Source organism: Typha angustifolia, chromosome 12 (genome assembly GCF_048772165.1).
Source record: "Typha angustifolia cultivar Huaian chromosome 12, ASM4877216v1, whole genome shotgun sequence".
NCBI classification, from domain to species: domain Eukaryota; kingdom Viridiplantae; phylum Streptophyta; class Magnoliopsida; order Poales; family Typhaceae; genus Typha; species Typha angustifolia.
In genome coordinates, this window is record NC_133250.1 from 4,935,365 (window position 1) to 4,949,321 (window position 13,957).

The 13,957-nt window shown below is 38.9% G+C and overlaps 2 protein-coding genes and 1 pseudogene across 3 annotated transcripts; all 3 read right to left on the reverse strand.

The window, feature by feature from the left end:
• Nucleotides 1-923: 923 nt before the first annotated feature.
• LOC140771875 (glycine-rich RNA-binding protein RZ1A) lies at nucleotides 924-3,785 on the reverse strand. 2 transcript variants are annotated; one of them, XM_073113657.1, is made up of 4 exons: nucleotides 3,698-3,785; nucleotides 2,507-2,624; nucleotides 1,275-1,822; nucleotides 924-1,200 (listed from the first exon to the last, which is right to left on the reverse strand). In XM_073113657.1, the coding sequence occupies exons 2-3, from the start codon at nucleotides 2,615-2,617 to the stop codon at nucleotides 1,292-1,294; spliced, it is 642 nt and encodes a 213-aa protein (XP_072969758.1). In that variant the 5' UTR covers nucleotides 2,618-2,624; nucleotides 3,698-3,785; the 3' UTR covers nucleotides 924-1,200; nucleotides 1,275-1,291. The 2 variants fall into 2 exon arrangements, with proteins under 2 accessions (XP_072969758.1, XP_072969757.1); XM_073113656.1 differs by having other exon boundaries at nucleotides 3,681-3,785.
• A 5,855-nt stretch (nucleotides 3,786-9,640) lies between these two features.
• LOC140772018 (uncharacterized) lies at nucleotides 9,641-10,102 on the reverse strand. The gene is made up of 2 exons (XM_073113896.1): nucleotides 9,973-10,102; nucleotides 9,641-9,882 (listed from the first exon to the last, which is right to left on the reverse strand). Exons 1-2 carry the CDS (start codon nucleotides 10,100-10,102, stop codon nucleotides 9,641-9,643), a joined length of 372 nt encoding a protein of 123 aa, XP_072969997.1.
• Nucleotides 10,103-10,374: 272 nt separating this feature from the next.
• On the reverse strand, nucleotides 10,375-11,307 carry LOC140772019 (uncharacterized; annotated as a pseudogene).
• Nucleotides 11,308-13,957: the final 2,650 nt, after the last annotated feature.

The following is a 13,957-nucleotide window of genomic DNA, read 5'->3' on the forward strand; positions in this document are numbered from 1 at the left end:
CATCAAGGAACTCTCAGAGCATTAGGAATTGAGCCAACACAATGTTGAAGAACAAGTTCATACTGTTGTTTAACAAGACACTTAGTCTAGCCACCCACCCAAGGACCATTGATTGGAAGCATCAGCTTCATAGACTTGCAGAGGCAGCAGTAAGCATTGTTTCAAATTTTCAGAGTTGGGACAGTGTAAAGATGCTCTTGATTTCAAAGGACTAAAACTAGCAATAGGACAATTGGATGTAATATACCCGCTAACAAGAGCCAAGATTGAGTTAAAATAGAACTTGGCCACCGAACATCAGGCAAGCAAACCAAGAATAAGAACTTTTAAGGGCCAAATAGAAGGAACTGTAACACTACAAAAATGTTCTCAGAAGCCCAAGGATCTTGTAAATGCATAGCCTGCATTGGCAGGAGGGTCTCCACCTTCATTAGATGGTTAAAGGTCCAGATAACAAATCCTTGCCTAGCAAAGCATCACTTTTAGAGAAGCTCAAGCGCTATTGTGCAAACCCATGCCCAACCAGTAAAAAATTAGCACTAAGTAAGCCAAGCATGCATCCAGGAATGATCACAAAGGCCAAACCATAGCCTGCCAAAATGTTAGCACAACCATCGTAGTTAAAGGATGATAAATAAACAAAAATTATGGTTAAAAAAAATTAAGATTTACCCGGCTTTCTCTCCCCAATGATTAAGTTCAATGCATTTTGAAGTCGATAGACCCCGCCAGAGAGATATCTGCTCCCTTTCTATTCAGGCAGTTCTCTGGATTGGTTAGCCATTTTTCCAAGTCTCTAAGAGAGACACTCAAAGGATAATCCCAGTAGCAACCAGGTATCTACTCAGTGAGTTGGTATCACTCCATAGAGTACTAAAGAGACATCCAGACCAAGAACATACAATGAACCAAAGATACTATCAGACGATCAAAAATCCAACACCAATGGCACTCAGATTTAAAGACCAAAACCCAGTAGCATGTCAGGCAGGTTTACGGCACCAAATAAACAACATAAAAGGATCCGAGATAACAATCGTATCTGAACAAGTGGAATCCAACCAAGCCCCTAGGCCAAAGAGAACAATGTGCCCAGTAGATCCACAGGAAAACAGAAAAAGCAGAACACCACCACCAAAAGTCAGTAACAAAGTCCAGAACAGGGGTGCATCGTTTGAAAGTGCACCATTAGTACCTTGGCTGCATAAAGGCAAATAAATAGACTTGCATATTAAGGCAAAAACACATTACACTAGAGCATGGATCTTACATACCTGGACATTTAGCAATTTCAAGATCGGTAGCCTCCTCCACTTGGACGTTCATATGGACCAGATCTATCACGACTGTATCGATCATTCCCTGCCCCACCACGGCTTCCACCATCCCTGTTGCGTCCATTATATCGTTCCCCACCACGGTCAGGTCCATAACGACTATTACCACCACCACCACCACCACCACCATATCTATCATCCCTCCCACCATATCTATCACCTCTTGCACCATCTCCAGATGGGCACTCCCTAGCAAAATGCCCAGGCTTGCCACATTTGAAGCACTCTCCACCATTTGAACCACGCCCACCTCCAAATTCACGACCACGATCACGACCACGACCACGGTCACGATCACGATCATACTCACGATCTCCATCACGATCCCTACTAGACCCTTGGGGTTGAGCTCTATCTACTGTTATAGCTCTTCCATCCAGATCCATTCCATTCATTGCTTCGATGGCTTCTTCCATAGCTTTCTTGTCATCAAAAGTCACAAAACCAAAACCACGAGATCGACCAGAAAACCTGTCGACAACAACCTGCAAAATGACAAAGCAAATATCTTGAATTATAACAAAAAAATGAGATAAAAAACCAGAAACAAAAACAAAACAATCACCTGATTTTGTGCCTTCCAAATACTAAAGGTTTCTTGTGTTCCAATTTATAGAACTTTGAAGCATTTGGAAAAATAAAGAAATTTAGTCTCAGATGTCATTGTTTTCTTGTAGTACATTCAAATTATGGCCTTAAGGGAGAAACAAAAGCCGTTGAGCATTTGACTTTCTTCTGACATTGTTAGCAATAGGCATCATGTCTTCCTCTGCTTACCAACAGCCATAATTTTCCTGGCCACACTTATTTTCGAACAATAAAGTCTGCATGAATTAAGTAAGACATTGCCCCGTGTAGATACGAGAGAGAGAGAGAGAGAGTCCTCACTAGGCAAGCAAAACAAAGCAAGCATAGGAAGTATAAATCTAAATATTCCAAGCTTGGCTATAAAAGGTAAACAAAACTTTACTAGCAATGTTCTGCACTGTACTTCAATCAAAGATTATGTAATACAAACATATTGACCATGTATTTAAATATAAGTAATAGATGAGTGCTCTGAAATGCTAAATTTCTGTGTTTCAGTACACATACATAAGAAAGGACAGACATTAAACTTCTAAAATTGAAAAAGGAATGTTATAGCGAAAATCCATGTAGAATATTACCTTTGCCTCGGTGAGGCGGCCAAATTTGCCAAATGCGTCCTTCAGGCCTCCATCAGTTGTTGACCAGGAAAGGCCACCAATAAAACAGCGGTACTCCTCCACATCCGACATATCTCAACTAATTGCAGAGAACAAGTGATAATAAGGACAATATGTGAAAATTTTAACCATATAAGAAGATTACACAGGAGTAGCCGAGAGGTTGCAAATTCAAGTATTTAATTATAAGATACAAGACTCAATCTTCACAAGTAAGCTCAAGAGGTCTCACCACAATTACCAGGAGGAACTATCATAAAACAGCTTACAAGGTGAGGTATCAGGCATGTGGAAAATAAGCCATTAAACAATCAAATAAATCACATTAAACACAACAAATCAATTGCTCAGACTGTCGAAGCCTCAAAGGTACTAGAAAATAGTCCAAAGTGCTCAAGTATTAGTAAACATCTGAAGAGAACTACACGCTAAACATTTCTTCATGACAGAAGAATTCTCCATAAAGAATCTAACATAAAAGTGTTGAGTGAAAAGTTGCCAAAAAAAAAAAAAATTCCGCCAACTTAAAGTGCACCGTATTCCTCACTAGTTTTACTCCTTCAGAAGTACATGAACTAAGATTAATCGCTAGAGAAAGAAATCCAGTGAATATTTCTATCCACTGTCTCGATCTGCCGCAAGTAATTTCATTTCTCTCTGTCGTCCATTTTTCTATGTAACATAAAGTATAATTATTTCTTACAGATATAGATAAAACCATAATTACCAACAACAATCACTAAATCTAGCAGATTTGCAAAGCTAGTCAAGGAGAAAGCAAGTTGGCTGATATAATACAAGGAAGTTGATAATCAACACAGATCATGGCTCAATGCTTCTGTATTCATAGATCGACCTGAATCAAGTCATACGAGCTACACCCGTAGAAGTGCAAGTATCAGACATTCAGATCTAAGCACAAACTAAAGATTCCACATCGATGAAAAACAGAAAAATGTTGATTCGTGAAGGCGATAAAAGAAAATTCAACAGAATCGAAAGATCCATATCAGATTAAGAGAGGGAGAGACATTTGAATCCACCAGACGCTACTGGAGAAAATAAATAGCTGAAAAAACAAATAAAAGCAACAAAACACCAGAAAGCAGCGTAGGGAGAAGATTGGAAACGTCACCTGAGATCAAGATATACCTAAGAAGAGACTACTGACTCGAAGTGGAGAAATCAACGACCTTATCGTGTCGCCTCTTTGGGAAAAGCAAAACCCTAAGGCGCTCGAGGTTTCTGCCTTCTTTATAAAGAAGACGGTGCCCTAATTTAAGTTTCTTCACAAAGTTATAAAAGCACCGTACCTTTCCTTTTTATTATTATTCACACCCAATAATATAAATATGGGTTAATTATGCGGACACCCCTAAATTATACCTGATTTTCACCGAGATCCCCTAAACTTTTTTAGGTTACAATGTTACCCCTAAACTTTAGAAGAGTTGCAAAGAGTTACAATGTCACCCTTCCGTTAGTTTGCCATCAGGAAAATTAAGCAAATCGGCTTACGTGGCGGTCATGTTAGATACATCAGCTGCGAAATGACTTAAATACTCTCGTTAGAGGAAAAAGAACTAAATTTCATCTTGGTCCAACAGTAATGGACTATTTTACCCCTCCACTTTCCTCTAATATATTTTCCAAAACCCTTCTTCCCACCATTATTGTCAACCAGAGCCAAGAGTAAGCCTCTTGTTCTCTACCTCCCTCTTTCGCCCTCCCATTCTCTCCATCCCTCCTTGCCTCAGTTCTTCCCTCCTCCTTGCCTCCATTTTGTGTTCTCCCTCCCGTGCAATTATGACATCCTTCAATAGTAGCAACAACAGCTACCACCAAATCATGAATAATTGGTCGATTATATGCTACTGCGGCTTAAGGGTAGTAATTAGAACTTCATTTACAAAGCATAATCTTGGAAGAAGATTTATGGGTTGTGTTAATTTCAAAGTAACTCTTCTCTTCTCTTCTACATTTTCTTCTACATTCTCTTCTCTTCTGTGTTAATTTATAGGCTGCTACAATCCATTTATTTATTTATTTATTTATTTTGCATAGCTCTTCTTCATGTGGGTTTTTTGTTGGATTAATCCTCCTACTTCTTCGAGGGGTAAAGACATTGGGAATGCTGAGATCGCTTGCTATGGGAATGCTGAGTTAATTAAGAAAGTTGAGATCCTACAAGCAGACAAAGTGGATCTAGAGAGAATGCTTGTGCACATGAAAGATGGATACGAGAAGATCTGCAAGAAAAATGATAATTTGTTAAAGAAAATAGAGGCCGGAAAGAAGAGAGAGATGAAATTAAAATATTTGTGTCTTATTTTGGTTACATTAGTTTTAGTAATGTTTGTTAAGTAAGAATAATAGTTATATTGTATAGCTCTATTGATGACTCCGTTGTTAAAATCTAAATAAATGAATTTTATATGAAGCTTGCTGTATAGCTTTTTTTAAGTAAGAATAGTAGTTAAAATCTGAATGATGGATGAATTTTACAATTACTACAACAACCAATATAGTTTGGCTGTGATGAAATTCATTTGTTTAGATTGCTACAACAACCAATACACTAGCATTACAACTGATAAGCAAATGTCTAAAGCATTGCACAACCAATCCATGAACAGCCAATACAGTCATAGATAAACAAGTACATAATCTAATTAAACCACCAAACAAGCTTCATATAATAATACTCTAAACACATGCTGCATTCAAAAATGCTCAGGATTGACCAATATATCTCATAAGTTAACTTAATACAAACAAGTTGCTGAGTTAACTTAATATAAACAAGTGATACGATTTGGACTTCACCAATGTCGTCTCGAGCATGAACACCTTATGGGTGTCTTTTCTTATTATTTTAGTATTTTATTTAGAGAAAAATAAGATTTCTATAGGTTGCGTTCGAACGCGAGTGGGTGCGTTCAAACGCACTTGCGCGCTTGTAAACGCCAGTAAGCGTTCACAAATACAGCGAACGCATTTGGTGCGTTTGAAAGCGTTCGACTCCATTCGAATGCGGTCGGCGAAAATCCACTGTTTCTAAGGTTAATAATTGTTAATTTTGAATTGTTTGGTTAGCCTTTTAAGGGGTAGATGGCAACCAAAAAGAGGATATCAAAGAATTGAGTTTTTGCCCTAACCTTCTTCTTCTCCTTCTCTCCTATTCCCTCATCCCACAGCTCCGCCGCCTCTAGCCTCCTTCGACCGGCCACTAACCCTAGTCCCTTAGGGGTGGCTGTAACACCCCAAAATAAAAAAATAAAAAAAAAGAAAATCTCTCTCTCTCTGATTGACGAGCACGTGCGTCAGCCTGCCACCCTGCCCCCTCCCTTTTCCTCTTCTTCTTCCCTTCCTTTGCCGTGCACGCCACCTTCCCCATCTCCCTCATCTCTTCTTTCCCTCACCGCAGCCCTCCCACCTCCAGCCTCTCACCTTCCCCTCCATTCGCTATCTCTCTCTCTCTCTCGTGGTTGCCGACAGCCATCGGAGCCGCCGAGCTCGCCGACCATCCCCCCTCCGGTAAGCTCTCCTCCCCTCCTTCCTTTCTCCCCTTTTCCTTCCCCTCCTCGGCCTCGTGCTGTGCTGGACCCATGCCGCCGTCGTCCCCACGCTGCGCCGCCGGCCTCGTGCCGCGCCGCCGCAGCCCCACAGCCTCGTGGGTGCTTCTCTTTGCCTCACCCTCCTTCTATCGGGAGTGGAAGGAGATGGGGTGGAGGGCTGGGGGTTTAACCCCCACCCATTTCCCCCTTAGTGGGCTATAGTGGTCTACAGCCCACCTAGACTTGGGTGGGCTGCAGGCCGCAGCCCACCTAGCCTTGGATCCGGGTGGGCTGCAGGCTGCAGCCCATTAGCCCATTGTGGAGTGGGCTGCAGTCTGCAGCCCACTATTCCAACCTTGGTGGGCTGTGGCTGGGCCCCCAGCCCACCAAGGCCCTATTGCTTTGTGAGTTGGGTTTGGGCCTACCCATTGCCTCTAGCCTAGCCCATTTGGGGCCATTTGGACCCTATAACCATGTTTATCATTTTCATCTTACTTTATTAGCCTGATCCTTAATTTTGGGATAATATAAGATTCCTAGGATACCCTTGACTCGTACCAAACATAAATGTGATAATAAGATAATTAATTCTATTAGTTCACTAATGGCTTACTTACGTGAATCAATAGGATTTACACCGCGTGAGGAGGATTTTGGGCTTCCGGAGGAGCCGACTAGCTGACGAGTTTTACCATACCGTGGAGACCCCTCAGGCGAGTAGAGTTATACAAATCTAGAATAACATATTTACAGTCATTTTACCTGTCATGACACTGTAGAAAATGTCGGTATTAATGCATGCAGTTGGTACTCCCTATTATATCTTTTGCATATGTAGTTATTTATAACATATTCATCATAGTATTATGAGAATGTTAATGTAACATCAACATTAGTATGATAATGCTTTACATGTGTCCCGTATGGTATACCATTGCATAGATGTATGATTGCTGTGAATATGGAATGTAATAATCATGATGACTATAACATGCTTTATACACGCATAAACACTACACCACTTCCACCTATCATTAGTAGTCGAATTCTGGCTAGGCAGTACCCCTACTCACTCAGCCTAAGGTTAAGGGTAGAGTGTATCTTATATGACTATACTATTAGCGGCCTACACTTGAAGTCGGGAAGCCTGTGTGGCATTCAGGTAGTTATACTGCATAGTTAGGACTAGATTATGATGATAGAAGAATATGATTGTGAGGCGGGGATATAACTCTAGCGGTACCCGACGACGTAGGGTTAGGGCGTCTGTTGATGAGCTGAGGGTTCCGATTCTCCCACCGAGGACGGTGATGATTTAGAGAGAGTGAGATATGGGCTTACGACCGGGGTCCTAAGTCTGATGGCCACAGACAACCGGTCACATGTAGTGTTGCCATACACGTGTAGGTGACATTACCGCTAGATGTGTACATATCCCCCCTGGATGTATGAGATGATGGATGACTATTTCTTAAGAGTATTTACCCTGTGTGGTGAATAGCTCGGTGAGCGATGATAAGTATGATTATTGCTTTGGTAGACATGAGATGACTAAACTGCTATTTTATTGCTATGCATAACATATAAAACCTATGATTGAGATGTGTATGAATAAAAGATTGTCTCAAGCTTTATATCTGTGTGAACTTATCATAATATGTTTAGGAACTAGCATGTTCCAGGATAGTGATTGGTAATCTTTATCAATTGCATTGACTTAGTAAATTGTGGTAAGTCATTTCAATAAGCATGTCATTATCATTAGCAAATATAGGCATACATTGGATATACACATGTGATGTCATTATTCTAGATTGTATGGACCCTACTCGCTGGGCTGTAAGCTCAACCCTCATGGCGGTATTATTTCAGAGCTAGGGGACGCAGGTGCGGGTAGCGAGGAGTAACCGCTTTTTCTTTTCAGTACTTATGTTAGTTGTATTAAGCCCCTACGAGGGTGTGATGATAACGTTGTATTCTTTCTGGACTTTAGTATAGTATTTTGGATGTATATTTGGAAGGCTTGTTGTGGCCTATGGAACTTGTACCCGGACTCCTTTAGTTGAGTTATTTATGATGAAATTATGCTGTTGTGTGCCTTGTGAAATCCTTGTACTGACAGGTCATGTGTTGCACCGCGTGGGAGGATTTACCCACGCGGTTTACACGAGTATTTGGAGGTTTGGGTCTTTCAGCGGCCCACTCCTCCCCCTTCTTCAAATCTCTCTACCTTCGTCCTAACCCTTTCCACCATCCATAGTCCTTCCACCACCATCTTCATTACCGGTGCCACCCCATTACCGTCGACCTACCATCTCCATAATCCACCTAAGGTTCCATGCCCCCATCCACGGATCTAAAGAACGGACTCCTTGATGTCCACCCACTTATCCAAAGATATCTCCAAATCCCGCCATCCGATTCACATAAAATTAGATTCATTGGAAAGCTCTTTTCTAAGGCTACGACCTATCAAAATTTCACATTGATCCGATGAATATATTTCTAGGAATCCTCTTCTAAAATTCCGTGCAAGATCTTGTCAAGATCTAAAATCGGGATAGATCAAACCTTAATCTAGGGGAGATCGTATCAACAAGTTGCTGAGTTCACTTAACATAAACAAGTATATAGTCTCAAACAGTCCAATCTCAAACTCAGACAAAATAGCACAGATAATTCCCAAACAAAATAGCACAGATAATTCCTAAAGTTTTGTCTGGCTGCTTTTTTATGGGAGGAAGTCCTATCTGGTTGCTTTGTGTTGGAGGAAATCCTATCTGGCTGCTTTGTGTGGGAGGAACTCTTGAAATAGTAAAAGCTAAAGAAGTTCTGTCTGGCTGTGATGAAAATATTCCATCTCCAATTCTTTTGATTTTTCTGTTCTCCTAAAAAAGTTGAACCAGTAACAGTTTACTAAAAAAGTTGAACCAGTAATAGTTTTACTAAAAATTGGAGAGTAGCATATCTTACTAGATGAAGAACCATCTTTCTCTTTACTTTTGGCACATTTACAGATGTAGGAACACTACCTGGTGGACTAGTAGCTGCTAGAACACTAGTTGGTGGACCACTAGCTGGTCCACCACTAGCTGCCGAAACACTAGCTAGTCCACCACTAGCAAATGCACTAGCTGGTAGACCACTAAAATTTTAAGCATAACCCACAATAAGTGAAAAATATGACGGTATAGGAAAAAAGTAATTATTGTACAGAAATAAGTGAAAGTGATTACTTGTCTCTTTGTTGATTGTCCACAAGTCCTTACATTATGTCAATGTTGATTGCATTTCTTACACCTTAATGTTGTAAAATATTTTCCGACTCTGAGGGGGTTTTTTTGGCTCATCTATACCTTTCCTTCTTACTTTTTTAGGCCTACCTGGCTGTCTTCTTAGGAAAGGTGATTGTATAGGGTCATAATTGCAATGGTCCCACATCTTTTGATCTAATATATGATTTATCATGTGATCATACGACCTCAGATAAGTTGACAAATGGAAGCATTCATGGACATAATTTTCTAGTTCTCTTCTGTCAAAAAAATATAGATGCAACTGCATGTGGGCAAGGTATATCTATCAGATCCCACTTTTTACAACTGCATTTTTGTTTACCAAGGTCAACTATAAATATACTCAAAGCTGCAGCGACCTCAAATATTCTCCTTCCAGCATATATAACTTCAAATCTTCTTGCTTTTTTCTTGTTTTTCTCTAGCTTACTCTTGGCCTTAGGTGTCAAAGTGCCATATTGCTTCAAACCAAACTGCTTTCTATCTTGATATCTAGTCATGATCTGTCTCCTTTTCATCTCAAGCATTGTAATAATTGGTTTGTCCCTTGTATCCCTAATTTAGTTATTAAAGCTCTCATTCATATTGTTGGCCACTTTATTGCATTTACTATGTTGGCTAAATATGCATCTTGCCCAATATTTAGGGTTTTCTTTCATAATCCAATCATAGGCAGCCTGATTGAGAGATTTTATTTCATCCATTCTCTTTTCAAAGTCTTGAATAGTGTATGAATTAGCAGTCTTCCGTATCAGATATTTATATTGCTTTCCATTAAAAACTTTATTGAAATTGACATACATATGCCTCATACAATATCGGTGTTCAACATTTGGCAAAAAAATTTCAAAGATTTGAACCAAGCCTTGCAATAACAAAATAAAAAATTGTAGATACATATCAGATATAATTGTAGCTAACAAATTTAAAAATATGTTTCTAATTATATTACCTTCTGCCTATCAGATATAAAAGTCTATCTATTTTGATCATCATTGCTAATTGCTTGAATTAAAATTTCTAGGAACCATGTCCAGCTACTTGTGCATTCACTCTCTATAGCAGTAATCGCTAAAGGGTACATTTGATTATTGACATCTCTTCCAACAACATGGATAAATTGACCTCCAAATGGCCCTTTTAGATGGCAAGCATCAAGATCAATTATAGGTTTGCACCCTTGTACAAATCCTTTTACCTAGGCAGCAAATGTGATGAATAATCTTTGAAAAATTACTAAACCACCCTTGGGTAGTCTTTCAACCTTTACCAATGCTGTGCTACGAGGATTAGTCTTCATCACCATGAAGTAATAATCCCTCACCCTTGAATATTGCTCTCTATGATTGCCCTCTATAATCTCCAATGCTTTCTTCTTAGCCCTATACACCTGCATACTAGAAACATTCAACAACTATTCTCTTCTAATTGTCTTCTGCATATATTTAACACTCCAATTAGGATTATTACTCAATCTATTCAAATACTTATTAGACAGCCATTCAGAGGTCACAATCTTATTTTGATAGACTCTCCCACAGCTATGAGGTGCAGACAAGCTCTTGATTTGGAAAGATGAGCTATCTTGCATTGGAGAAGCATGTAAACTAAACCCACATTCTTTTTTACAAATAATAGTCACCTTTGAGCTTTCATTCTTTAAATACTTGAATTCATAGCCATTTTTAATGTGATACTCTTTTAACAACTTTCTAAAGGCTGTTATAATTGGAAAAATCATTCTCAGCTTCAATTTGGGAGTTTCCAATACCTTGTCATGATATTCTTCAAATAGTTGTGTTTTTTCATCATCTGAAGAGTAAGGAATGGTTTGTATGTCATTACTACTATCTGACTATTGATCATTATCTAAAAAATCTGCACCATGAGGTGAATCTCCTTTTTCCATTGAAGGTTTTTTCTTTTGTCTATGAGCTATCAATCTATTTATAGCTGTCTTTAGAATTATCATCTAAATGTTCACCACCCATTTAACTGTCTGACAGTTCTTCTTCCTCAATCTATTTTTTGCCTTTTCTTACGCTCATTTCATTGTCAGCTGTAGGTCCCTCATCTTCAGCTATAGGTCCCTCATCTTCAACTATAGGTCCCTCATCTTCAACTATAGGTCTTAATGTGATTTAGACTAGATCGGATCACCTCAAAAGACATTGGGCTTGAAAGATCAAGTCTAGTTATCTTATTTATTATTCTTATGTGGTTTAGTCAAAGTCTTCGTATGTTAGGATTTTATTTAATTAGCTAAATCCAGCTATGTGCAGTTTCAAAAAAATATTCGCAGAATATTTTATAGATATCTAAATAATATCAAACCAATTGGATAAGATCGCCAACTTCTTGATCTACGTTTTTCGTATTTACGCTCTTTGCAAATTCGAACTGCAATTGGGATGAAAATACGCAAAAGTGGGATGATGGTGGTGGTGACGGGTGGAGGTGATAAGGATGAAGGGGGAGAAGTAGCTGAGATCCTATGGAGGAAGGAGGACTTGATAAACGAGGGAGGTTAGAAGAACACCGACGTCAAGATGGCACACGGCTAGGGCTTAAAGAAAGGGGTAGGGAGATTAGGATAAAGAGGATAGAAGGAGATAGATATCAAAACTCATTCATCATCCTATTTTTGGTTACCATCCACACCTTAAGAGGCTAACCAAACAAGTCAAAAATGATAATTATTAACCGTAGAGACAGTGGATTCTCGTTGACCACATTCGAACGGGATCGACTGCGTTCAAACACACAAATTGTGTTCTCGGTCAATGCGAACGTATGTAGGCATTCACGCGCGGGCGTTCGAACGCATAATTTGCGTTCTCTATCGATGTGAACGCCTACAGACATTTGTAAGGGCGTTCGAACGCACCCCCTCCCGCGTTCGAATGTGACATACAGAAACCTTATTTTTTCCTGAAATAAATAACTAGTACAATAAGAAAAGACTCCAGTAAGGTGTATCAGGTCTCTCAACTATTGGTCCCTCAACTATAGGCCCCTCAATTATAGGCCTCTCAATATAAACTTGAAAAATAGTTGAGGGACTATGTTGGCTAAACATTAGCAGCACATCACTATTTGTTTTTACTTGGACAAATCCAAAGAAATCTATCCTAGGGTACATATAATAAATCTTGTTTGTAGTTGGTAATTCTAACTTTTCTAAAATGTCCATCATTTCAATATATAACATCATATTAGGATCAACATCTGTATACTTAATTTCACTATATAGATAATGCTTATAGGGTTCCTCTACAAATCTTCTACCATAATGTATAGCCAAAGTATGAGTAAGATCACACATCTATTGGTAATACCATAAAAAAATGACCATTATAAGATTATACCCTAAATCAGTAACCTAATAAAAAATGGAACAGTATAAACTTTCAACTCAAACACTATACACAATATGAGTATAGATTATAAAGTTCCAAAACTATTCTTTTACTCCCTTTAGGACATCTAGAGATTACAAATGCATGCCAAAATTAATCTCCTTTATACAAATCCCAATCCCCAGAAATCCATGACATACAAAGTGCCCATACCAAGACAGACAAGATTTAACTATACATTGTAGGGTTTCCAAGATGAAAAGTTGCGTGAGATCACTACCATGCATATACGACACAAAATACATCTCAGAGATTAAAAATATGATGAGATCGCTTTGCTTTTTCTTACCTTAACGGCCAAATCTTTTCTGGCTTTTACAAGAATGAAATCACTTGCCAATAGTCAGAGAATTCCTTTACGATCACAATGTGGGAAGATCGCTACATTGGCGAGTTGGTTTGCTGGCTGATATCGTCTGTTAGGGTTCACTAGGTTCGATTTCTCGTCGGTTTCATGAAGGAGGAAAAGCAAGTACATGAAAAGGGGAAAGTGGGGCCTTAAAAAACTATAAGTTCATTGAGGGTATATATGTAATTTCATAAATAATTTATTTTTGTTAGTTAAATTAATGACATAATTAACTTACTAGGGGTATAGTTGATCATTACGCATTTTTTATCACTGCCGTTAACCATTTCACTTTGCCCGAAAGTTTAGGGGTGACATTGTAACCTAAAAAAGTTTAGGGGGTCTCCGTGAAAACTGGGTATAGTTCAGGGAGTGTCCGCGTAATTAACCCTATAAATATTTATCATTTAACCTGCACTTTACTTTAAATGTCATAAAAATAACCTGTTTTATTACTTATTAGTTTTCTTAACTATAAATTACAAATTAACTTTAGTACTATGAAAATATTTTGAATAACGTTTTTTATATTTTTGATACGATCATGCCTCGGGCTATGGAGCTCTGATACCAGCTTGATATGATCTCTCCTTATGGGCTAAGGATCGATCTCTTCCGATTCTCAGATCTGGACTAGATCTGGCACGGAACTTTCAAATAAGATACCAAAATATGTCGCCGTCGGATTGACGTGAAATTTTGATATGTTGTAGCCCCGTAAAAGAGCTTTCCAACAAATTAAGTTTTAGGCGAATCGGCATTAGGGATCTCGAGATATCATCTGTTTAGTG

Coding starts and splice junctions, on each gene's coding strand:
- LOC140771875 (XM_073113657.1), bottom strand. CDS start 2,617: ATGTCGGATGTGGAGGAGTACCGCTGTTTTATTGGTGGCCTTTCCTGG. Junction 1,823..2,506: donor GCCGCCTCACCGAGGCAAAG/GTAATATTCTAC, acceptor GTCATTTTGCAG/GTTGTTGTCGACAGGTTTTC.
- LOC140772018 (XM_073113896.1), bottom strand. CDS start 10,102: ATGGATGAAATAAAATCTCTCAATCAGGCTGCCTATGATTGGATTATG. Junction 9,883..9,972: donor GGCCAACAATATGAATGAGA/GCTTTAATAACT, acceptor CTAGATATCAAG/ATAGAAAGCAGTTTGGTTTG.